Source organism: Notothenia coriiceps, unplaced genomic scaffold (genome assembly GCF_000735185.1).
Source record: "Notothenia coriiceps isolate Sejong01 unplaced genomic scaffold, NC01 NC01_scaffold00000339, whole genome shotgun sequence".
Classification (NCBI taxonomy): domain Eukaryota; kingdom Metazoa; phylum Chordata; class Actinopteri; order Perciformes; family Nototheniidae; genus Notothenia; species Notothenia coriiceps.
The window spans coordinates 16,721,561-16,748,119 of NW_011333040.1; the positions used below are offsets into that span (position 1 = coordinate 16,721,561).

General features: G+C 39.4%; 2 protein-coding genes across 3 annotated transcripts in view; one reads left to right on the forward strand and one right to left on the reverse strand.

The window, feature by feature from the left end:
* The window catches only part of LOC104951680 (insulin gene enhancer protein ISL-3-like), a 9,242-nt gene extending 3,429 nt beyond the window's left edge, over positions 1-5,813 (forward strand). Inside the window, exon 4 of the mRNA XM_010778405.1 lies at positions 5,710-5,813. Coding sequence (XP_010776707.1) covers positions 5,710-5,813 — 104 coding nt within the window. The remainder of the gene's footprint in view (positions 1-5,709) is intronic.
* LOC104947291 (transmembrane protein C15orf27-like) overlaps positions 5,010-26,559 on the reverse strand; it is a 54,785-nt gene continuing 33,235 nt past the window's right edge. For both annotated transcript variants that reach the window (XM_010773277.1, XM_010773271.1), the window contains exons 4-11: positions 19,790-19,944; positions 17,892-17,965; positions 16,549-16,605; positions 16,244-16,382; positions 12,059-12,174; positions 10,402-10,597; positions 7,076-7,138; positions 5,010-6,623 (exon numbers count right to left, since the gene is read on the reverse strand). In XM_010773277.1, coding sequence (XP_010771579.1) covers positions 5,989-6,623; positions 7,076-7,138; positions 10,402-10,597; positions 12,059-12,174; positions 16,244-16,382; positions 16,549-16,605; positions 17,892-17,965; positions 19,790-19,944 — 1,435 coding nt within the window. In that variant the 3' untranslated portion in view covers positions 5,010-5,988. The remainder of the gene's footprint in view (positions 6,624-7,075; positions 7,139-10,401; positions 10,598-12,058; positions 12,175-16,243; positions 16,383-16,548; positions 16,606-17,891; positions 17,966-19,789; positions 19,945-26,559) is intronic.

Here is a 26,559-nt window from a genome sequence, read left to right on the forward strand (position 1 = left end):
GTTCCTCCTTAAGAGAGATAGCAGCAATACCCAAGGCCGTAGACCTATGCCATGAGAAAGGAGACAGTGAGAGGAGAAAATGATGAACTTTGTCGAAGGTTGAATACCTAAGCAAATTATTCCCTAACAACCATCATTAAATGTATTTTTATCATAATGCAGGAGACAGTAATTGGAGTTGGTATATTTAATATTTGAGGTCAGATCACATTAAACTGGCAGTAAAATGTGTCTTCAATTCTAAACACTGTATTTTATTTGTTCTTAGGTTAATTTTCATGCAGTGGATTCCACTATGCATATAGCATAAGCTTTTCACAAGACTCAACCAACATTCTTATTTAATTCAGAAAGCTTATGTTTCAAAGGAAAAACAAACTATGTCAGTCTGAGTTTGAGATAAACCGTAATTATTTGTAGATGTTTAAATTATTCATTTTCACTGCACTTACATCTCCCGGTCTAATCAGGATTTTTTTGCGTTTGTTGCTGAAGCAAGACATTGAATATGAACATGTATGCAGCGTCAATTAGCTTTAGAGAAATGTAGAATCTGTGGCAGCCATTTCCCTGATGAGTTAAGCTTTTTACACAATGTTTGCTAATTTACCCTTCCTGGAGCTGGTCATGCATAACATACATACACGTTGGATTGCTGAATTAATTTTGATGTTCTGTATATTATTTTATTCGGTTGTTTGGAGCACAGAGTGATGTAGCGTCCCTTCTCCCAGAAGACTTTCTCAATTGTGTTCTCATGTTTATCACATGACCAACTTAGCGTACTATATTCCTCTGATTGCTGTGCAGGAGCAACAAGAGAAATCATCAAGGTTATTTTGCTTAGAAAAGACTTTGAAAAAAGAAACTTAACATGATGCAAATCAGACTCAATTTAAGTTTCTAGCTTTATTTCTTTCTGTGCATTTGTCTTCTGTTCATCAGCAAATTAGAAATCTGATTTACATTTACTAAAAACTGATTTAATAATTAATTAATATCTCAAGAGAAGTGAAGTGATTGAGCCTGGTCACTTAGTGGGTTTTGTTTCCACTTCTAGTTTGACCCACTTTATCCGAGGTAGCGTAACACAACTACTAGGGTTGGGTACCGAAAGGAAACGTTTTTATGCAAAATAAATCTGCTGTAGCCATGACAACAGTCTCCCGAGTAGATTTCTTCCACCAAGCGAACCTCTGGATCCTGTGCACTTAAGAAATATGTTTCTAAAAGAGAACCTGAGAAGCTTTTTAAAGAACGATGTATAATTTATTTGTATTTTTCTCCTGCTTCAGAGCCTCTGGAAAGAGGGTTCTGTGTGAGGCGTGTTCTGAATCTGTCAGACCGCAGCGGTAATGCAGTCAAACTCCCCACATCTGTTTGTTCTCAATGAGAATGAACTCTTTAAACATATACCCAGCTGCTCTGTGCCGTAAGACGGCGGTTCAAATCTCTTCCATTCACTTAAATACAAATCACATTCTTAAACAGAACCACTAAGGTCTAATAGGTAGATGCCTCTCAGACAGCCATTGAAAACATTTCATGTATGTTAATTTGATATCTCATCGTTATTATAGTTTACATCCTACATAGTACACATATTCTGGGCTGTACTGTTCAATTTCTTCGCAATCCTTTTGTCACATAATTGTGGCCATTAACAAAGACACATATGCACACATCTTCCGAGTAGCTGACTATGTAAATGATGTTGAATCGTATTAAGGACTTGTGTTGGACAACATTAATATACCATCAGCAATATGGCGTCAATATTATCAAAAATAACCATTAATTTAGAGGTCAATGAATATGAGTCCATCCTTAACTCACCTTTTGGCTCTGATTTGGTCGCTACGAACTCCTCAATGCGAATAGTCTATGACAGTCAGTTAGTGCTTTTGGAGGTACTTTGAAAATCAATACGTATATGTGCAGCGAAAACAAATAAAAATGAATCTTATTAAACACATTTCCAAATTTGCCAAATGGATAAACATTTTTTTCCTTTTCCATGTCCTGTATGTTTTGCAAACTCACTTTTTTTAGAAACTATAAATCACTGTAGGGATTGTGGACATGTGGTCTACTGGAAACAACTTTATGAAGAATGAATTGGAAGCAATATTAGGTAGATTTTCACAAAACTTTGAAAAGCTGTTCTTTTGGAGGTTTTAAACTGGGTCTAAAACCTAATACACTTATCCACTGCACACCGTTCACCACCATAGTCATGCATCCCACTCTCCACTTAGTGTAACTTAGCATAGCTCATGCATTTAAGACATATTAGAAATAATGCAGAAATGTAGCACTTTTTTTAAGATTTTGAGTGTTTACTTTCCAATATGTTTATGGCTTAAATATACTTGTACACAGATTATATAATAATACAAATCCAGCATATTTAATTGGTAACAGCATTTAAAATGTATGTTTGGTGTCTTTTTGATCTTTGCAGCCCTAACAGAAATAATATGACCCACCAAAGTAAAGTGTCCTTTGTGGGAACTAATTGTCTAAACATTTTAATTCATGTCTTGTTTGCTCTCAAATTTGTGAATTAAAACATCATTCGGACAAAAGGTTTCAAATGTTTAAAGGTTAACTCAGTGAGGTCCTATTCCTCTTTATCGTAAGCAAGGAAGGAGGTCATTATCTTATCCAAAGAGTCGGTAAATAAATCAACAATGATCATGTAATGTTAATGCAGTTAAAGTGACTTCCTCTGTGCCATTATTAAAACATTTAAATTATTAAGAGTCTAATGGTCACTGTTAATTCACTTAGCTTCCTGTGAGTGTGACAGGGACTGTACCTCTCGATTAGTTGGAGACGTCCCAAAAGCAATTTACTTCTAAGCACGTCTCCTAACGGTCTGCTCAGTGTCCCTGCCTGTCAAAATTGAACACTTGACTCAGTCTGAACTGGAATGATACGTATTGACAAATTGGGTTCATATGAATGATTTAGCCACACCTTTCATTTGGCCTTTAGTAGTAGAGGAAGGGCTTTCGGCATCACCTTTTATTTATTATCTGTTTTAAGTGTAAAAATAATTGAGCTTCCTAGCTGGGCAGTGTTTCTCAGTGTGGAGCTGGAAGTTGAACCGTAAAAAACCTTCTATTACAAGGCTGGTTAATCTAGAAGTGTTAGAGGAACAGCACCTTGTGACATTAATACCAAGGCCGCGGTGACAGATAGAGGCTGAGCCGAGCTTTGGCACCCATATTCAACCGGATTCCTTTGTGTGTGTCGAGAGCCAAGCATATCATTATTTATTTACTTGTTCCATGGCATGCGATAGGCATTGTTGGTTTTGTAAACAAGATTGATGTGGTGGGTGTAGTTATAGTGAGAAGGGTGCATACCAACTTACATGCTTTATAAAAAAAAAACTAAAACACAGTTGGCGTCTGAATACAATAAAAACACTTTTCTTTGATTAGGAATCAGATGGTTTTCACCATGTTACATCATCACGTTGCTTTTGATTGGTTGTTATTTCCTTATTCGTCTACATTTGTTCTGCTAATTACAGTATTTTCATTCAGTGGAACATTAATATTATTATAATATATTTTTTCAGGCAGAGATTATTTAAACTTTAAAGAAGTTATTAGTTTAAATATCACCATTTTTTTAAATTACTGACGAATAGAGCTTCCAAATAGCAAGGCTCTTTTACATGTAATTATTCTGTTGCATTAAAAGCCCTGCTTCATTGTTTCGATGTAATACATAGGGTTTTTATTCTTTAATCTCTTATTCAACATTTTGTAATGAGGCTAATGTTTTCACCAATTGACCTTTTTTTTTTAGATAGTAGAGTACTGAGAAAATGGACCCATGCCGTTGCCTTCAAAAGCTATTTATGTCGTGGCCTTCTAATACTGGGGCATCGCTTCTGGTTAAGGTGAATTATTGTGTCACTGATCCATCTTCATATCAAGTTAAAAACTGACTCTTGTATTCCAAAATAACATTTAGAGAAATATTCACACGTTGCCTGCTGAAGTTTAACTGTAAATAATACGGCATGCAGCCTCTTCACACAAAAAGCTATTGACTGCTGTCCTTCAGCATTTACTTGTTACAGGGTGAACTATGATGGGCATGGGCTAATGTCACTTAAGCATCATAAGATCGGTCGGTGTTCTGTGTGTTCATTATTATTTTCTTACATGTCAAAGCCTGTACTGTATGCTGCTTCCTTTCAATGTAACACATATTGTATAAACCTGTACATTTCACATCTTTAAAGAAGTTTCCAAACAAATCACCCTACAAAATATAATATATCTGCTACCCTCCTTAGACAATAAAATAATAGGAACTGAAATGCCAGAATATAGGATACGAGTTATTTAGGCTGCAAAATAACTACTTTTAAAAGATGCGATGTATTGTTTCCGGTCACAGGTCCATAGAATACAGATTAAGTCTTACCATAAGAGTCGTTTGAATTCAGAGTCGAGGCTTCAAATCAGTTACTCAGCGGGAGTACTCTTGGTCCCGCATGTACTGTGTTAATTGCGGATTAAATTAGGCAGCTAAAAACAATCCGCACAACCAGATCTGAAAATTAATACTTAGTTATCATAATTGAAAAACACTTTTGATGATCGCTTAATTGTTGCAGTAATAGTTATTAACAATTAAAACATTCTCTAGATACTTTTGACATGTAACAAAATGGTACAGCAGTTTATCTTCTGAATTAATGATATTATGGGGGTAATTAGAGGGGGCTGATACTTCTCACGACACACTTACAATGACTTGACCAATTAGCAGTTGACGGATCTTCCAATGTTAATAACCTTAAATAATTCAGACTTTTCTAAATCAAATGCACGGGAGATGATGCTAATGAAATACTGTTGTACAGTGCAGTGTGTAACAAGGAGCCTGTGAATAGAAAGAAATTAGATTAGAGCCAACTCAGTGGTTTTATCGTGTTTGATACAGCTTCAAATGTATTAAAGTCAGTAAACATAAAGAAGTTAAGGAAATACTAACTTTTATTTTTGCTATTTTCATTCAAATGACAACACCTGCATTTGGCAATAACTTCCTCCATATCAAGTTTACAAAAGTGTCTGTAAACATTAAAGTGCAAAGAATTTGCTTGCCATTTAGGGCACATATCTTTTAAAGGTTCATGCTACAAGCACTCCAATCTAGTTTCATGTGAAGAATCCACTCACTTACCTTTTCATTTCATCCACACAAATGTACCCTACTCATGTTTTTTTTCAAAAAGTCAAACAAAAATGCTATTCAATAAATTGGGATCATGGTCCATGGTTTCAAATCAAACAAATAAGTGAGAAAAAGGCAAAGTTAAGCCAGTCTTATGTACCCTGTGGCTGTTTAAACAAGAAACAGCATTATTGATGTTTAAAGTTGTTCATACCAATTGAAAGGAAAAAAACAAGACAAAATAAAAGAGAAGAATAAAAAACACTTTTTTTTAACTGCTTGAAATCCAAGAACAGAGAACAGTGTCTTGGTTTGCAACACGGTTCAGAGATAACGCTTTTGTTCAGTATAGGCTGGAATGGCCCCTTGCTGGTTTTAATACATGTAAAGTTCAGTGCATTTAGGACCTTTTCAGAGTGAGAATTCCTGATGAAGAATGTGTCCAAGAACACATTCGGCTCCCCTTACTAGGATGTTTCAGTCTTTGTTGTGCTTTAACAGGGAATTTCTTGTATCAAAAATCCACCAAAGAGGAGCAGGGGAGGTTGGACCGTATGGCAAAGGGCCTAAGAGTTCTTATTGTCATTTCTACTATTGACTTCTGAACACGTCACGTTAAGAAGCATCAGTGTTAGCCTGAAGCTAAGGCTCAAGCTTGCTCTGGATTGGCTAAGATTGGATTTACACAACCTCTCACGAGATTTGACCTGTGACAACAAGAGTTGAGAAATGTGCCGAACATGGTGGCAGCAAAAGAAAAGACTTCTGTTTCTGTGTAGCTTATGTATCAGGCATGCCCTCCAGAGGCGTGTCAGCGGGCCCCAGGAGCCGGTACTTCTCCTCCAGGGACGGCTCCGTGCCGCTGCCCTGCAGGTGGATCAGCGGCTTGGTCTGCAGCAGCACGCAGCCCCCCCCCCGGCCCCGCCTCTCCTCCTGGTTCCTGCGGTTGAAGATGTTTATTCTGTTGTCCAGCTCAGGACTCGCCTTTTCTGAGCCAGTAGGGCTGGGAAGCTTTAGGTTGACAGGGTCCACTACCAGGCCCTTTTGAGCAAGGCAGGAGTCCTCAGAGAGGGAGGAGAGCAGCTCCTGCACTACCATGCTGGGGTCCCTGCAGGGGTCCTTGCCTGAGCAGGGAGGGGCGGGGCAGCGATGGGTGCTGTAGCTCAGACTGAGCTCCTGAGCTGGGCTGCAGTCTGTCATCGAGGACCCCGGGATGTGGCTGCTCAGGCTGTGGGGGCGGGCCGTCAGGCTGCCGCTGGACCGTGATAGGCTGGTTGAGGCATCACTCACAGCGCTGCCCATCAGCTCCATGGCAAGCATCTGGTTTGACTGGATGGGATTTGGATTGGTGGGGAGGTGGACGTCAATGGCTGCCGTGGTGATGACCCGAGCTCCGAGGCCAGAAGCTCCAGCATCTTGAAAAACATTGTGTACATTTAGAGAAAGCAGGACAACTAACGTTAAACAAATTATCCTTTTACTTTAGTCTAAAGAAGTGCATAACATGTTCTTTTCAGTCATGCAAACAAAACTCTAAAACATGTAAATAATTATCCTGCTGTCTCTGTTAACGTCTCAGATTTTTTCTATCCTCATATTGGCTAAATGCGAACTTATGTTAATTTGTACTGTTAAATAACATTAGGCTATACAAAATGCATCATAAGTAAAGAATAAAACAAATTCTGATAATGTACATTTTGAGTTATTACATTGAGATTTCAGCCACATCTATATCCAAACACATGAACCATGAAGTATTGTCCGTTGACCTATTGCTTTGTTTCACTATAACCAATCAATAAGACTTTGTATTCACTGCTTTACTCACATGGGGTGGCATGAGTTGATGTTCACTGTCACTTACCACTGCTAGCTTCACTGTAGTATTGGCTGATGTAGTTGTTCATGTCATCACGCACAACTGGATCTGACATATCAAAACACATTTAGGTTATTAATATTTGAAAATAACAACACCCACGTGTTGCCATAGGGGGTAACTTTTTTAGATATTTTCTGAAACTGATGTCTGTAGACAGCATGAATATTATTCTGTATCATCTTTTAAAGTTTGCATCTGCAATCGGGAACTATGAACTCCTTGGAAAATCTACCAGTCGAGGACTATACGGTAAGTCTTATACGTCTTAACAGGAAAAACATGCCTTGTTGTGTTTGCTCATTAAATATGGGAAACTTGTATGTGGGCACTGTTACTATTAGGTCATTGGTATCACAGTTTCTATTTGCAATGTCTGGTTTTGAAATGTTGCATTTATCCATACTGTTTTAACTGATATATTTTTATTTATAATATAAAAACAGAATGGAACATAAATGGCATGTTAATTCAAATATATAACTGGGCAAATATGGGTGAATTATTGTGTACCTGACTCACACTGCCAATGTTTTTTTATTTAACCAGGCAAGTCATTAAGAACAAAATCTTATTTACAGTGGCCGTCTGGCAAAATACTCCATGTGGCAGAGACTGTAATTGGATTACATACCTTTTTGTATGTCGGTCCATTTCCCTGTTAACCACCTAAACTAGTGCAAATGGAAAATATCTGTTGTGTTTACAACATAATATTGACAGAGATGACTTCTGCCCCAGGCAGCAGGTACTTTATTGTCAAGTGGCCAGGATCACGCACTGCTACGCTGTACATTAGCTGCACCCTGGTGCACCAGAAATAAACTGGGACAGGGACAGGGTGGGGTTGGTTTCAGGGATGAGAGGAACGGGGGAAAAGAGGGAGAGTGGGAGCTCTTTGTTCAGGCCCCGATCCCTCCAGTCTAGCTGGCCTCTGTGTGCGTGGTGAATGGCTGTGATCTGCTATGCTCCTCTGTTCGCTTGATTGGTCTTGAGCTCACTGTCCGCTGGCTGAGTGCGAACCCAGAGTACCCTGAGTGCTAGCCCCCGTCCCCTGGGACATGCTGCAGACTCTGATGGGTAATTTCATTTATTTTTCTGTCTAAAATATTAATCCCTGAGCCACCCCTCGAGAGGAAGCATTGCACTCACTAAAACAAGACTGAGACAATCGCTCCACAATTAATAACACATGAGTCTTGAGAAAAAAGAATGGGCTGTCCAGCATGCATAAAAGGCTCTGCCCGTGTTTCTGTGACAGTCAAGTTAGCAGGCTGTCTTCTGTGGAAAAAGAGAGGTGCCATGCTGAGGTCCTTTCAGTTCAAAACTAAACTATAATTGTGATGGCTGAGTATCAGTCAGTAGGCAAGAGAGTCAGATGAGCAACAGCTGCTGCTACTGTTAGGATAAAATAAGCAACCAGTATCTATTAAATATTATGTTGAGTGTGTGGTTTAATAACATAATAGTTTCACAGTTTGGGAGGTTTATATCATATATGCCATTTAGCTATGTTAGCAGTATGGCTTATGGCAATGGCAATGTCTGTCTGTCTTCTGTACAGACATTCATGATCCCCATGGAGCCTGCAGACTTAACATCCCATTAACTTTCCTTTCCTTTGTGTGGTTTTGGCACAAATGTATCGCAAACTATTGGATTCTATGCTGTAAAATGTAGTAAAGGCTTTCATGTCCATTTTGGAATTAGTTCTCAAAACTTTAGTGACCCCCTGACTTCTAGTTCATCGTGTTTTTTGACTTTTTGACTGTATTTAATGGCATTCCCATGCTTCAGCTCTACTTTGTGTTTGGTGCACATTTCCAAATGTCGGAATGCCAACATACTAAATCAAGATGATCTTAACTTTATTTATTTCTTTATTCGATAGTCAGAGCATGCAAATAACCATCAATTTAAAAAACGCAAAATGTATTGAAAATATGTTAGCTAAAATGCTCATTTACATCTGTCGTCCCGAGGCAGGAAACAACAACAGAAACATTTCAAGTGATGAACATGTTAAGCACTAGAACTGCTTAAAATCAACATGTTACCACTGTCCTTGTAAGCACGATACCATTTAGCTCAAAGCACTGCTATCGGAAAGTCTCACAGAGCCAATAGCTTTCCTACAACCCTCTCAGAATCTGAGCGAGAACTCCACCAGCTTATTGATCAATGTTGATTTGTCCCTTTGTTCTCAAAGTCTACACGGTTTGGTACTTTAGGTGACATACACATTAATCTCCTGAGATATCATTCTTGTGAAGCCCACTGCCTTGATAACAGCTCTTGATAGTTTGATAGCGACATGCAGGTGAGTGTGAGAGAAGCCCATTGAGACTGTGCCAAATTGAAGAAAACCAATAAATGTGGTTTGATTTGAGCTGACCCAGCTTGACTTGAGCCCTGTGGCCTAAGTGCTCCTCCCAGTGACCATGTTTCTGTAAAAAGCCCCACTTGTTTCTGAGAGCCAGATTTCCCACTATGCCCTTGGGGTAATATTGTGGCCGCTGCGGAGCCTCATGGTGCCCTATTGTGGTTTGCAGGTGAAGGGGAACAGATGTTGACAGGAGCCAACTCTCCCCGAACAAGACCCAATGCACAGAGCACTCTGTACCTGAAATAGCGCAAGTGGTCTCGGCCGGCTGGCCTCGCCAAGCCTGCCCAGAGAGATAGTTGGGGCATGACAGAAGCCCATGCAAGCTGACGCAGTGTCACAGAGCATGCTTGTTTTCTGCAGGATTCCCCAGAGCCTAAAAGCTTTTTTGCCCTCATATTGATCTCGGAGCGCCTGCGGTCAGATGGGTGTTGTGTGCGAGTGAAGAGGGGCTAAGAGCTTGGCCTCGAAGGTGCTCCAGGGCTACTGCTCCAGATTAACTGTACACTGCTCTGGCATCCAGTTCACCTGATGTTACACTGTTAGAGACTTTTTGTTCCACATTATTATGTACATACGTTATGCTGCACCTCTCTCCTGGTTTGTCATGCTGCTTCCTCAAGCAAACACACTGCACCTGGCATACTGTGTATTCAAATGAGCTAGATGTTTAACGCCACAGGCTTATGGCTTAGATTAATTCATTTTCAGTGTTAGAAAAAGCGTTTTCAACCGTAACCTACTTCATAACCTCTCTGCAGGACATGTTTAAGAAAACATTTGTTTCAGAAGGGAAGGTAAATAGTTTTTTTAATGCTTTGTTTCTGACAGTCGTTGCAGATCAACCTTGGATGTTTTATTTTACTAAATCTAATCACTCTTTTAATATCTTGCAAGCCTGTCCATAACAACTCTGCGTTAACTCTACCTGCTGTGGGATGTGGCTCCCTGGGGTTTCTCTGGCCGCCCTCATCGTCAAACTCCCCAGGAGGCAGGCCTTCCACCACCTGAAAACTCCTGCCCTGTTTGCCCCACACATGGTGGATCTGCATGGCTGCTTCACGTTCTGCTGCCAGGTCCACGTCCTGCTGGGCCAGATGGGCCCTCAGCTGCCGGATCTCAAACTGGAGATGGTCAGCGAAACAAGCAGGAGAATCAGCAGATTAGGCGAGGGTGAAAGTGAAGGGATGGATTTAAAAAACGGATGAGTGACAAAGATAGAGATGGAAATAATGACGGGGAAGGCAAGAGGAAAGGCCAAAGATACAGGATCAGGTCAAACGTGATAACTACATCTATTTTCTCTAGGGAAAATGTACAGTGTGATTTAAACATTTTGATAATTAACAGTATGTGCATTTTCATACTGAGGGCCTTTGACGCCATCAAAGGTCATACATGAAATGCTTTGACAAACAAAGATTGTCTATGCTTATTTGTGATTTATTTTTTAAGTGCATTATCTAATAATGTATTGAACTGTATGCTCCTCTAATCTACAGCTGTGATGTCTCTTTGTATTGACATCAGGGTTTTTGGAATGGTGAATACACACAATGAATTACAAATAATGAATTACACTTGCTCAGGGTTTGTATTACTTTATTCCAAATGAAAAATGTATTCTTAAATCACCCTACGTTTTGACAAAGGTCATATTTGAACATATGGCAGGAATTATCACCCAAAGTGTGCATTTAAATAGAAACTGAAAAACTATTGCCCACATTTATAATGAACAACTTGATTCACATTATTTTTTTAAACGGTCTGATCATTTCCTTTCTTATACTAAATCATTTTCCTATAATTATTCATGTCTGGTCGTCTCAGACCTGAACTTGGAAGCTCATTTGAAGGTTAAGTCTTTATCAATATTTATTATAGTCTGCATTTTGCCTTATGGGATCTTCACCCTGTGTGCGCACAGGAATCATAAAATACGTGGAGAGACTGAACCTCCTTGTAAGGTATTGCTGCCCTCTTCTGGTGGAACATTAGCTGACAGTTGCAAATGGGCTTATCAGACCCTTATGGTTAATTTGACTATAAAATGATCATAAAGCAGTCTGTGAGAAACCTCAACATTTGAATTGTAACTTTTTACTACTGGCATACAATATAAACTTAAAGTAATTATGTGTGTCTACTTTCATACAAGTGAGTCTGAGTTTGTATTCTGTCTTTTGAGTATTCATTTCAGTCCTTGGGTTCAAATGTGGCTTTAAAAGATTCTACCATCATGCAGAGCTGAGACGAAACTGTGGACAGATTCCAATAGTGTGTACATTTAAAAAGTGTGAAATAGTTGCAGCATGATCCACTCCCCCCTCCAACCATATGCTACTTACTTTATGACCCATATTTCTAAAAAGGATTGCTGACTCCACACATTATGTCTCCGTCCTCATGATGAACCGCTTCAAGGTTGTTGGTAAGCGAGTGTGACGTGCACCAGGACCCATATACTGTGTTGAGTGGATGAGATACATTGTGTGTTTTTCCTGTTTTCTTACTACAGTATGTTGTGTAGGTGTATGGGGGATGCAGTGTTCAGGTTAAATGAGTGATTTGTTGGTACTCACAGCCTGTTCCTGGCAGATCTGAGTGAGGCGCTCCAGCTGCTCCTCCCTCACAGCCTTCGTCTTCTCACACTGCTGGATCTCACACTCCATCTCCACTTTGACTTGAAGAACATAAGCTGACAGAAAAGGGGCAACATAGTTTTAAAACACAATAAAACATTTTAGATCATGGAACTACATATTTAAATGGTCTGAAATGTATTGACTGGCAGCATCAAGACAGCTGGTAAACCACATCGAGCGCATCAAGGTCAAAGGTCAGTGTTGGAGGAACATTCGTCCTTCACTCCATATATGTCTGTCATCACAGAGCTCATTAATTACTGGTTACCAGTAACCCTATACCTGTACTGAATGAATTTTGCAAGGTGCTGAAAATGTTCCACATGGATCATGTTTCATGCCGTCTTGAGGGTGCGTACATTTTGATCTCAGATTAGATATATTGCAAAAAGCCCAAGATACCCAACAACGTCGTCTGATCACAGTCATCACATGTGCTTTACTCAACTCAGTGTCAACATGACAATACCAGACAAGCAGATGAATCCATGCACAGTGATACTGGTATCTCACTTGACAAATGTAACAATGTAGATAAACTGAAGCCATTTATTTGTGTTTTGATTAAATGTTTTTGGGAAAAAAACGTTAGACTCAACTAATAGTTTATTTTGCAGAGCTAACACTCCGTTAGTGTTGTTTGAGTTACTTTAAAGGACTTTTTTTCATAATCATCAGATGTTCATTTGCAGTTTATACGGATTTGTATCTTAATGTTTATCGTCCAGAAGCTTTTTATGAGCTTTTTGGAGGAGCGATACCTTGTAATACTATCTTCTTGAAACAGTCCACGAAGACATGTATGTGACAAACTATCAAATCCAGTAAAAAGGAGTTTGACAAAACGGCTCCTTTAGAACAAAAAGCAGTACAATCAACAAAAACACTTCGACCTACTTTGTGTACCAATATGGAAATATTTCTATTTGTATATTCTTGGTGATCAAATGACCAAAAGAGTTGAAACTTCTTCCTAACACAGTGTTGCACTGAAGTGTTGCCAGCACGCTTTGGCCATCCTTGAATCACTTTTTCTTCTTTCCCTTAACCTCTCTCATAGATTTAAAGCTGTGTGGGGCTTTTTCATGTAAATGAATGTTGGCTGCATTTGAGCCTTTGCCAAGCAGGTTCCCATAATGCAGATTAACTGGCGTCTGCGTGACTTCCTGCGCTGGCAGAGATAGGCCAGCAGGTGAGCTTGACGCATCTCTCCTGATTTCTTCAGGTTTTCCTCTGAATTCTTACTCTTTTCATTATTTTTAAGTTTCTTTTTTTTTCTGGAGCTTCTTCTTCTACAAACGTATCTTGCACCATACTCTGAGCTGAAGCTCCTTCGCCATGGTTCCTCTAATAGTGTAATTATTCCTACTGCCAGAGGGGGGAGACAAAAGCAACAAACTCCGGCTTTAATCCTCTCCTATCATCTCTCGCCAATCTTTTTCCACACAAAACTGCAACTGATTGGTTATTTATTTATGTGTTCATTCATTTCATTTATCTTTTATCATGTTAATTAAACAATTCCTTGTAATACAGGAAGAATAATCTGCAGCCGTGCTTGAAGTGATGCATCACATCAAGTCTTTAAGCAACTCCGCCAGTTAAAATATTGACTGCTAACTTTTAAATGACACACTTTCTGGAGCAGGATGGGAAGGTGTACCTAAAAAAAGGACAGTGCGAGTACATTTAGATACCTGTTGTCATCACAGGTGGCAGACAGTCGGTACCTCACACCTATCCATTATCACATTTGTAAGCCAGCCACATGGTATCACACATGGTTATATGGTGTATCATGACATTTCGCAAGTGGCAACACAAAGAGGTGGACAATCATCAGTAATTACACTTCCATTTCAAGATCTCTTTCTTTCTTGTGAATGTGGTTCTGAGCTTTAACGAGATGCAATTGCCGGTTTTGTTAAAGGCGCAGAATTAAACTACGCCATTCTGCTACTGGGGTGGGTAGCGGGGAGGGGGCGGGGGCAGAGCAACGCACCATCACCACATGCTCGCGTACCTATTTATAGTCAGGTTGGCACACACACATTGCAAAAAGTGGGGCCATCAGATGGGGTTAGTGCAGTAAGAATTCAAAGAGGCATGAAAAGCTCGATCACAGGTTCATTATTTAGCTGCACAATATAGTGAAAGCACATTTTGGCTACTGCATATTTTATCTGTTTGTCACACAATGACTTGACAGAGGCTGGTTTCTTTCAATGTGTAATGTGATTTTCTTTTTAAACAATGCATTATACACCATTTCTCATTATTATGTATCGCTTGCTATTAAGGGAAAGTTGTTGACTAAAAAAAAATGGCTCCGTTTAAAGCACTTGCACACATTTTTTTTAAAATTTGTATCAATTTATTAATTGACAAAAACAGATAATGTGGGTTCTACTGTAAAGTCAATGCAACAGATTGACAAGAGGATGTTTAGCATTTCCAGTTCTATCTATTTCTTTGGATCAACTATTTTCTACACATTTGGGAGGTGGATATTTCCTATCTGACATATCACTCTGCTTCGGTATTCTGCTTTCTGGTCCTTATAAATTCTGCTGCAGTTCACTCCTCAGTATTTCCACTCCCATCGGGCTGACAACCATTGACGATTCATACGTCAAGCTAATTCTGCAAGAGTCTCAATCTCTCTCGTACGATAACTGAGCCGGTCCCTCAGCTGTACATTTATTGGGTTGAGTGTATTTTTTTCCCTCTGAGGTGTGTTGCCGCCTGCCCAGCACAGAAACTCAATCAATCACAAATATCAAAGCCAGCAGGTCGAGGTGTGTTGGAGGAAAATCACAAGATAATTCCCTGAAACAAACACTGCAGCAGCATGATAAGAAGCAGGACACATGCTCCTGCTAAATGTTATCACCGAGTCAATCAATGTTGTTGGAAGCTATATTGTATTGATTCCTTAAATTATTAATCATGTCATTATGATGTGTCCCTTTGAGTTCAATATATTCGATTGATTAAAACAATGAACTCATTTATGATAAAGGGTTTGGATAAAGCCATCCTGAAATCAACCAAGGCAGAAATGTTGATTCAATATATATTAAAAGATAAATAAAATAACAGTGTTTGATGTGCGTAGGCCTATCCCTCATTGAAGCTAAATAGGTAGGCTACAACAGAAGGGCAGTGTTTACAATTTGGTAATGTGCTTATTCCCTCTCTGTCCGCAGGTTTGATGAGAAGATTGATATACACACAGACACAATTCCTCTTGTCTTTATTTTTTATGGATATAACATGTTTGTTTGGGAGCTATGTAAGGTTCTGTTGGGCTGACTGGGCTACTTTGAAAAAATTATTATCCTTGAACTGTTTAAAAGCTTCAGATTTTGTGCGTTGGCCATTGCCATCCAGTTTATTTTTAGAACCAGAAGTTACACAAGAGAAAGACTTAACAAACTTTCATAAACTAAGGGCTAAAATTCTAAGACTATGAAATGGACGACACCAAAACGGTATCAATCACAAGGTAGCTACACCCTTAAGCATACGCTGCTGTTTAAAAAGTGTTGTATGAAATGTGGTAATTTTTTTATAGACTACCGTACAATCGGACTTCTTGCTATTCCTTCTGGCCTTATGGAAACAAGTGCAAGTAAAAGCAAAAAAGGTATTTTCCTAAAATATCCAACCGTTTCTTCAAAGGGAGATATTAGGGAAAACCCTTGTCCACTGACATGAACACATTGAACACTGAGATCCTGTCAGAGGCCCGCCTTGAGGGTGACCTCCGAACAGATATCGACCCGCTCAGAATTAGCATAAAGAACAACTACTATATTCATTATGGCCTCTCTGAATCTACCGAACCATTCCCTTACAATCAATACAAGTTAGCAGAGTGGTAGCAATTTACTATGAGTCATGATCAATAGCTATATGTCTCTGAATAGTAAATCATTTGTATAATCATGGAGAGAATGGGGTCATTTAGCTCTGTTAGAGCAAGCTGCTTCTAATACATGTGTAATCCTTTTGAGTTAAGAGAGAGCCTGTTTCCTTCAGTTGCTCCACAGAATGAATAAGTATACAGCTCTCTTACTGAAACATCTTTAATGGTTTCAAGGTCTTTGCCTGCCTCACCATCAATGATCCTCTTGACCCTCCAGATGCGTAGAGTGATGATGAGGCTGATGGCGTCCCAGGGGCTGCTGGGCCCGTTGGCCACCGTGGAGGCCACCATGGGGGCCAGGGACAGCACGATGACGGCGCCATCAAACACCTGGCAGTCGCACACACAAGCACAGACAAAAGTCAACTAAGCACTAATGGTGTTGTGTTTGTATTTTCTAAAATATTGGGGGGGTGAAATATAGATATCACATTAGAACAAGTCACCAATATAAAAACTGTTCATCAATGAATATACACACAACACCAGCACTGACCTCAACTTTGTTCTCTATATAGTCCCAGATCCCGAGCACTACAATTCTGAAGACAGTCTAAAACAGACAGGGAGAGACAAATGAAAGCATTAAAATAGATCGACTTGTACAGTACATATAAAAAGATCTTGATATTCTTAGTCCTTTGAGGTGTCATCACATTCAACACCTTTTGTTAGGATGCGAGAAATCAGACTAGAAACTAAGAAGAGGCCTGTGCAGTACAGTGTTCTTCTTTAAATATTATTCTCAGTAGAATAATAACTAAGATAGATCTCTTTGTTGACCTCATAAGAAATTCAAATACAAAACTGAAGTAGCAGTATTTGATTAGTAAAAAATGTAAAGTGCATGCACACAAAAAATTGTCTTTTACAAGCAAGTATGCTAGTTAGTTACATGATTCAATTATCTTCCCTGATCTTGATCTTTGACTCACAAAACAACAACACAACACTTGCAACATATCAAATTCCACATTGTGCTTTGAATATGCTGTTGGTTGTTGGACCCTTTGTTGAGCAGGGCCATTGATATAATATATTAACACTCTAATTAGCATGGGGTGTCATGTCTGACTGCTCCTGCTAATCCATCATTGGGAGCGCATGTTGGACAACAATGCTGGTGTCAAATGACCCCGCCTACATTTTAAAAAATGTTTTCTGATTGGTGTAAGGGGCTGGCTGGTGGTATACTCTATCATCATTCCCAGATGACTCTTCTTCTGTGATGTCAGTGGTTGAGGTGTTTAGATGGATCGTATCACTGTAACCCCATCCCCACTGCTCATTAAGCTCAGCCTTAATTATTGCTCCTGTTGGCTCTCTGGTAATTAATGTTTGGTTTAGGGCATCGGGGCTGAGGCTGTCAGGGTAATTGGTTCGCACCTTAGTGGAGGCCTGTGGGCCAAACATGCGCCTTCCCCTTCCCCTTTTGTATTTAACATTTATAAAGTGATGGTAAGACATTATCTTATCAAAAAATAGCTCAAATGTTATTAACACTAATTGCAATCACGGTTTACACATTAGACATTTGAGCAACCATCACACCTTTCTTAAGCAAAGGCTGAATCCTGAATAGACAATACACTAAAGGAAAAAACATGGCAGCCACGTGCAATGCTTTCCTCAGCTGTGTAACTATTTTGCAATACATATATGATAGTATCAACAGTGAAACAAATGTGTTAAATTCATTTAAAAGAAATGCACCTGAAGGACTTCTGTGTCAATAAAACATGCAAAACACCAAGAGCAAAGAGAAGGGGAAATAATGCAACCTAACTGATGACTATAAGATCAGAGTAAGGTTTGAAGACAATCGTAAACATGTCTTGCCTCTGAAAAGAAGAGTGACAGGATGATAAGGCTGATCCAGTGCATTATGCTGGCAAATTGGAAAGCATTGGAAACTGTTGAGAGAAGAAGCATAAACAAATGTTATTCTGCAAAAGTTTTATACACAAGAAAGGACAAGAAAGAAAGGAGTTCCTGTATACTACACATGTAAAACAATAAAATCACCTCCATTTACTTCAATTATGTTGATTTATTTTGGCTGGACTACTATAAACTCTTGAGCTGTGTTTCATGGCATCTTTTTCAGTTGCAGATTTTATTTGCCAACATAGTGAGAGAAGGCCGTACATTTTGTTTAAGACCAATTGGTCAAATAACCTGCCATTTGTGACAAATTACATCATTTTAACATCATTTTAAATTACAAGGTTTAGCAAACATAATGGGAAACCCCCTTTCCTGAATGAACTGAACTTTCCCCACGATTACACCTCTCGTTGATCCTCTCGTGACATTCACTCCATCAGCACTGCTAGTATTTTACATATCTCAGGATTCATCATTAAATCCACAGAGCCCACCTGTATCTGCCCAGGTCCTGCACCACTAATCTCTCCATGGACTCCTACACTACTTTACACTATCCACTCCACTGTTGTCTTGCAGGAGTGGCTGCAGACACAGCACTGGATTACAATAGATCTGAGGGCACTATAGAGTCCTGCAGTCCCCATCATCGGAGCTGGAAACTGGCCAGTAATCGATGAGGACGTGGGGCTGCTGCCAATCGATAAGAGACTTGGTTCATTATCACCTTTCTCCATCACGCTCTCCATCACAACCATTTACCGTCCGGCACCACCAGCTCCTCTGTGGCTGGCAAGACTACGAGACCGGAGGAGTGGGCCCTACATGCATACACATGACTGCTTATCGAGTAAATCATAAGACTGTTATAATGATTTTTACGGCACATACAAACAATGGATCTTCAGACATGAATTTTGTAAAGTGCCCTCAAGTGAAACAGAATGAGGTTCACAACTCAAAGTCACACTGATTCAATATTTTACTATCACCGAATTCAGATGAACCGGTATTGATGACAACCATGATATTTGAAACATGTTTTTATGTTAATAATACACATAAACACCATGTCGTTGTGTCCCTGAGACACTTCACCCCAAATTGCTCCTGTGGGGATTGTCCACAGTACTGAATGTATGTAAGTCGCTTTGGATAAAAGCGTCTCACAGAAGACATGTAATGTAAGGTAATAAAATATTACTGAAATAAACCGTCCTTTCATTCATTTATTATTCTTTCCCATTCTCGCTTTGTCTGCATCACCAAATGCCATGCACACGTGAATAAAACAACACAAAGTTACTGTAAAGATACATTTGAAGGAAATACAAATGTTCTCCCCCCCAATATGTTTTAGATATTGGGATAACTATTTCGGCCAGCGTAATCCTGTAGTGAAATCTGATTATGTGACAGCTCTAATCCATGTGTTCATATTCATGGGTTAGGGAAATGTGTAACAGTAAAACACAGAATATTTCCCTCCCAATTGAATTGACATTAGAATACTATTTAAATAGTCAAATAATTATTTTGAAACTTTTTGCAGCCTGATGAGTTCAGTTTAGCTGAAAAGCAAATGCTCGGAGAGATAAGGAAAATTATACACATTTTAGATTTTTGAAAACAAATACACCCGTATGGCAGATTGTTCACGGTAAAGGAAAAGCTCCAGTCGAGTAAGCAACGTTTCAGACACTAAAGCCATTAGTTCCCTCCAGTAGAGCGGCTCATGCGTGTTGCACTGGTTGACTCCCAAGTGTTTCATGGACCTCACACAGTGTAAAGAAGAATATGCATGCTTTTGCAGTTTAAAATAGGAGGAATGAAAAGCAGCCACTATTTACATTGTAGGAGTTTGGTGTCGATGAGCAGCTCCAGAGACAGGAACAGCACCACGAGGATGACGCAGGCCACCAGGATGCAGTTGAATCCAGCGCTCAGCAGACAGACCTGCCACAGGGCGACGCGTCGCCCACAGCAGGGCTTCAGCCAGTTGGACCTGAAGAGAGGAAACACAACGAGAGGTATGTTTTTCAATATTACTGCAGGTAACAGTATGTGTTATACTATTGCAATGTTTAGATTTTTATAAACAAACAATACAAATGAACAATGTGTCATAAAAGTATACTTGACTCAAACCATTTATCTCTTAATGTTCTAAATGGTTGTAATTGTTGTAAAACATTTTGATTTGCCTCGTGTTGAAAGGTACTACACAAATAAACTTGCCATGCCTTGCCTTATTTAAATGTATTATTCTCTCATTGTCATACATTTTGTTATTTCAAGTCAATGTATTGTTGACCAATAAAGAATACATTGACGGATTGACCTACTGAGATGTTCCAGAACAGCAAGTAAATTGATACTGAATACTTGCATCAACTTCCAGTCTTAGTGCAATGCTGGACAATATTTCAATGGTTTGATTTTGATATTTGAACTCCCGACATGGCCAACAGAGGGCGCTAATTTACATCCATGGTGCTGAAGGCCAGAGCAAAGGGAAAGGAAGTGTGTTCAGAGACAGCGTTGACAGAGATGCGGACAGCGAGGCTCTGTGAAGTAGTGACTGGACCAGCATCTGTAGGTGTGACTGGCATATTGATAGACTCCTTTTTAAAAGGCAATGAAGGGAGGCACTGTAGGATGCTGCTCAGAGGGAAGGCTGTCACTTCCAGCCAAATCAGTTAAGCAAAGTGGGCAACATAAAATGATATTAAATATTTTCAATTAAACTTTAACCACATTAACATGCAATCTCCTGTGTTTAAATATCCTGCAGAGAAAATGGTAGGTGAACATTTTGAAGACTTTAAAAGCTGTATTTTGCCAGGTACTGTAAGAATCCAGCATTTAGGCCATTGAAGTGTCTGGCAAGATGACTCACTTCTATTTTAAAATAGAGGCTAGTCTTACAGACCAGCTACTACAAGGGCTGACAGTAGGAGATGAGAGAAACAATGCCTCTCACCATCTCTCCAGCTGGAGTGGAAAGTTGGCGCTGGCCGCTACCTTTCCCTTCTCCCCATGCACTGGCATGGAGGAGACAGACGTTGGCAGAGCAGTCCTCTCCTCTGATCATGTCTTCACTCCTTGGCGTGGTGTTAATATGGGCAGCAATGGTGGCAAAATGGCTGCGCTGTCACTGTGGCTTCGAAAACTGATTATCCGGCACTCATGGCTGAAGAATCTGGATATTTTGCAATTTAAAAACAATTATAGACTAAATCACATTTTCACTTAAGAACTGGTGGCTGGAAGTTGGATCTGTATTTGAAAAGAGATGCTTTTAAATAGGATGTCAATTCATAAGACTTAAGATCACTGGAATAAAATATTAAAATATAAAAACCTAGTATTCTTTCCTGTTTGCGCTTTTAACAAGTTCATCCCAAGATCAAATCCTTTTGAAAATTAAGCTCTGAATTGACTCACAGTGGAAGTGACATGTCTGACATCACTGAAGAACAATCTTGAAAAAAAACCTTCTTTATTCTTGCCAAAAGTAACACATGGAAGTGGTATTAGCCACTGTTGAGTTGATCACCCATTGATTTTTCAGTAAAAAGTGTTTGTTTTCTGGCTGGCTGGGGCAGAGCCACAAGCCTGTAAACAATGCACAGCTAATCTAATAAAGACGTAATCATGCTGATAGCAATCATCTTCTTGGCTTTGGGTGGGGTGGCACAAACGTTGGAGCTACAGATGGTGTAGAATCTGCTCCACCAGAGTCTTGGCGAGACTCTGAGGATGCCAGGTATCATGCCGCCTTGAGAGCCAGCCTATATGCCAGCCTATATGCTAGATATATAAATAATATGAAAGCAAGAAACTACAAGTAAACTTAGCCTGAATCCTATACTTTACCAACCAAGCTCAGCTTTCTTTGCAGCTGTATTCGGACATTTAATAGGACCATCTGACCACACACATAAAATGAACTACTCATTGTCCAGTAGCATATATGTTCATTTCAACAGTACATCTGCAGAAGGTATTCCCTCATGCATGCCAACGAAACTACAAAATAAGCAACACAAATCAGTGGGCAAATGAAAGGAAGTTTTGAAAGTGAAAAATATTCTATTGTTCAACCACAGAAAATCCTAGAATGAGAAATGGACAAAAGGTTATTGTACACAACAATGTAAAAGCTTTTAATGTTTGATTACTCAAATGCAACAAAAAGGAGACATTATTGTTCCACTAGGAGCCTAAACATATTCAAGTTTTTATTAAGAAGAGTTTCTTAATTTATCACCGAGTAAAGAATGCCCTTCAGCCCTTCATCCATTTATATTCCAGTATTCACTGACTGCTACAGATTTGTTCCAGCAGAGCAGTTGGAGTTTGGTGCCTCGCTGGAAAGCCACCTTGACAGTTAGTTGAAGGTGAGGAGAGTTACTCATTCACCCTCTCCACCCACATTGCCCAAGAGACTCTGGGGATTAACACCGGTCAACCTCCAGTAATAACCTTCCCTCACCTTTATGGATTTGTTGCTACGCCTAACAGCAGACAGCATCGAGTCTCAACCAAACCTTGTCTTATCAGATTGTATGAATGCAAATAAAAAATGTTAAGAGCTGTGAGAATAGAAGGGAGTTTGTGAGAAAACATAAAACTAAAGAAAAAGAGCAAATCTGTGCATTTCAGTCCTCTAAACATTTGACTCAAACAAGCTCAATTTCCCGAGGTTATGGTTTAGCAAACTTCCACCATGTGATTAGATAGTCCATTAAAGTGCATCTCATATCAAATGATTTCACGCTTCATTCAACTGCAGCAGGGAAGCAAAAAAAAAAGAAAAAAAATTACCACAACAATAAAACTCCATGAGTGGGAGTAGTAAAGGAAGTGGTAAAAGTGAAATACTTCTTTCAAAAACTTTATAAGGGCACAGTCTCCTCGGGCTTTCATAGTTCTAAGGATTACGTCCATATGCAGCCAATTACAATAAACATCACTGAATAAAATACTGAATGGAAACGTTTCAAGCCAAATGTTTGCAAGCAAGTAATTGCCTTTGGACAAAGCAATAGCTGTTGCCTCTGTTTTAGTTGTTATGCTAAGCTAAGCTAAACTAATGGGTCATTGGCTGTCTGTTTTTTGCTGTGTTTCATATTTAGAAAACAAACATAAGAGCAGTAGCGGTAAATCTCGGCAAGAAATCAACAAGCTTATTTCCCCAAATGTTAACTATTCCTTGAAACCCTGAGTGTAAAAAGTGTGTTTCACTATTGTAAATGGGTAAACATCCAGTAATTCAACATTTAAAAAAAAACTAAATCATGCCATAGTCCACACACACTTGAAAAATTATATCTAAAAGTTAAATCGTGGCCATCATATATTTTACCTGAAAATATTGTAATGGGTCAACAAGGCAATAAACCATCGCATTACAATATGTCCATGGAAATCATGTTTATTAACAGGCTTTTAACTGCACCGCAGAAGCCAAAGCATGACACACAATCACACACACATGAATGAGGGATGTGAGTTCCGCTGCAGTGCAAAGATTCATCTTTGATACGTTATAAGAATAAGTGAAATTCAATGAATGTATGTGTCCTTATATCATGCCAAAATTAGCCCAGAGGGGACGCAGTCAGACGCTGCTGGTGTCACTTGCAGTGTATTAATGAGTCTTATTAAAGCAACATAACAGGAACAAATGTTGTTTCTCTGACCTCACTTGGTTTCATGGATTTTCCGTTACAAAGAAATTATAAAAATATTTGGAAATAAACACTTTTTTTGACACAAACATGGAGTTTAAATAGCCTCTGTATTTTTAGATTTCATCTGTTTTTATCCCTCCTGCTTTCTCCTTCGTTCTCCCTATCTCTGTCCACTCCTTCTTTCTCTACATCCCTTCTGCTGCCTGAGTGTGTTGAGCAGGTTGATATAGCTGTCACTGTTTCCCACTACCGGTGAGATTGAGTGGAGCTGGACAGGGAAACAGAGGAGGGAGATTAAATCGGGGAAAGTAATCGATACCAGCATGTTGAGTGAGCCACCAAACACTGGGACTGTTAGACTCACAGCGCCTGATGGTCTCATCAGATAAAGTACTCCATCGCAGAGGGGCCGGTTGCTTAAACATGTTTTAATTCTTCCAATAAATAACAATTTAATCCAATATAAAGAAAAAGGCCTTTGATTAAAATTGTGTAAATAAGGTCCATTTGAAGTCCATGTTTTATCAGCAACTTCAAAAGAATTGCTCTGATCAGTCTTGCAATGAGAGCTGTACATTTGCGCGGCTCTTGAAGGGTCAAATGTTGGTAATTGAATGCCTGTTTAGGATGATAAAGCTTCTAGAATTGTATTTTTCTTATGCTTTCTAGACTCTGAGTTTTACTAGTAATTACAGATGTTATTGTTTCTAGTTTCTAGATTACTGGAATCACCTGGACGACACCTAATTAGACACTGGAACAAAAACGGAAGCTTCACAAAGAGCACACTGTAAGTGATTTTGTTTAAAAAACTAAAGCTCACCAGCAGTGTCCACTTATTCATAAACTTAGCAGCCAAAATGTATCCTTGAAAGATTCATAAAAAACAGATGAAACAATCTCTCTCTTTCGTCCAGGCTCAAAGGAAACATCCTATTCCTTCCAAGCTGACATTCAATTGAGGGTTGTGGATTGCATGTAATGAATATTTTTGAAATAAAATAAAAATAAATTTCACTCACGAGTTGTTTTTTTTCCTTGACTCTATTATTGGTTAATCACCTGGGGTGCTTTGAACATGGTGATGACAGCTATTCTTGGTGTGAGGGGTGTGATTGTGAATTTAGAAGTTTAGTGAGATTGTCTCAACACTTTTAAAAAGATGTGTTGCTATTCAAGAAATGTGACCCCAGTGGATGAAACTCATGTACACCCACACTGAAAAAGAGAGAGAGACAAAGCCCAACATTATATAATAAGAGAATAGAATGATCTCTATTGTCATAATACTTGGTTACAATTACATTTAGCGAGGTTTCACTCTGTAGTTAAATAGAAAACAAAGTAATAAAAAAGACTGATGAGAAGGTTTACTCAGGTCAGTGAACCATGAATGTCTGTGGAATATATATTATTGCAGTAGTTGTTAAGATATGTCAGTCTGTTGGGTTGAACAACAGAATCCCAGTAAGCATGAACACGTTTAAAGCTACATTAGGCGATGTCTGAGCACTGGAGGTCAGAAAGTGACTCAACAGCAAACTTTATATCTTGGCATGCTATCTTAACTTTTAAAGTTATGTTACGTTGATCACACATCAGCAGAAACAGAAACGCAAACATAACCTCAAGGCATCTGTCTATGTATTGTATGTAAGAAAATAATGTGTTTTTGTGAAGTTATTATTTTTTTTTTATTCATTGTTTCTGCACTCCACATTGACCTGACAGTGCATACTCCTTTCATACATGAGGAGTACTTTACACAATATTGAAGATAGACAGCAGTCAACATCTTGATCTTGATAAGTCATTGACCCTCAGTTTAAGTTTTGACCGGTGGTAAACCAACCATCGTTGTTCACTGGTGTTATTGCCAAACCAGAACCTCCAGCCAGACAGAGATTGTCCATTTAAAATCATACAACCAAAAAACATGCTGTCAAGAAGCACTTCAGTCCTCATGAAATGTGTGTTTAGCAGGAAAAAGAGCAGAGACAGGTGCAAGAATACCCTCTTCGTTCTGAAAGAAGGATTCTGAGTGTCTCTTCAAGCTAAATCAGCTTGCAGATGGCAAAGTCGGTCTCACCTGACAAAGCAGACACCAGACAAACAGCACCCTATCCTCTCCTAGAAACAAATGTCTCGGCATTTCAGCAACCAATACACACACTCATAAACACAATGCTTCATGCTAAAACAAGCATGGGAAAGGGGGATTACCAACTAAGCATAAAATACATGCTGAGTTTCCCTGATGCTGTCAGATTGCAGGTAATTAATTTTACATTTGAAAGGTTCCCCATTACCAATGCCTGTGCATCATTGATCACAAGTTCACAACACATCAGCAGAGAAAAGGCAAGCCTCAAAACTCCTGCAGCAATTTCAGTGCAGACAGAACTATAGGTTACTTACGTAACCCCAGTTCTCAGAGTAACATGAAGTGAGATGTCTCACTATGGGATGCGCCTCAACGCGTATGCAAACAGAAGCATCAATCTCATTACGCCAATCCTGATTGGCTGGTGATCTTGACGTCTACGTCAGGGAATCCACCCACCCTTTAAATAACTTGCGCTACGTCGCAGCGTCATTAAAAATAAGCACCTCTTCTCGCTTCGCCTTAGCAAGAAGGGCCGTCTGGTGAGACATCTCACTTCATGTTACTCTGAGAACTGGGGTTACGTAAGTAACCTATAGTTCTCATTCATAACACTCCGTTCGATGTCTCACTATGGGATATTGAAACTCCCGTATTGCTAGACATGCTTATCTCGAAAATCACCAAAACAACCAGAACTTAACAGGTAGAACCCTGTCTCAACACGGGGCCAGAGCAATCGCTTCCACAATCCAGTGGGAGAGCCGTTGCCTGGTAACGGGCTTGCCCTTATGAGGGTTAGCCCAGGATACAAAGA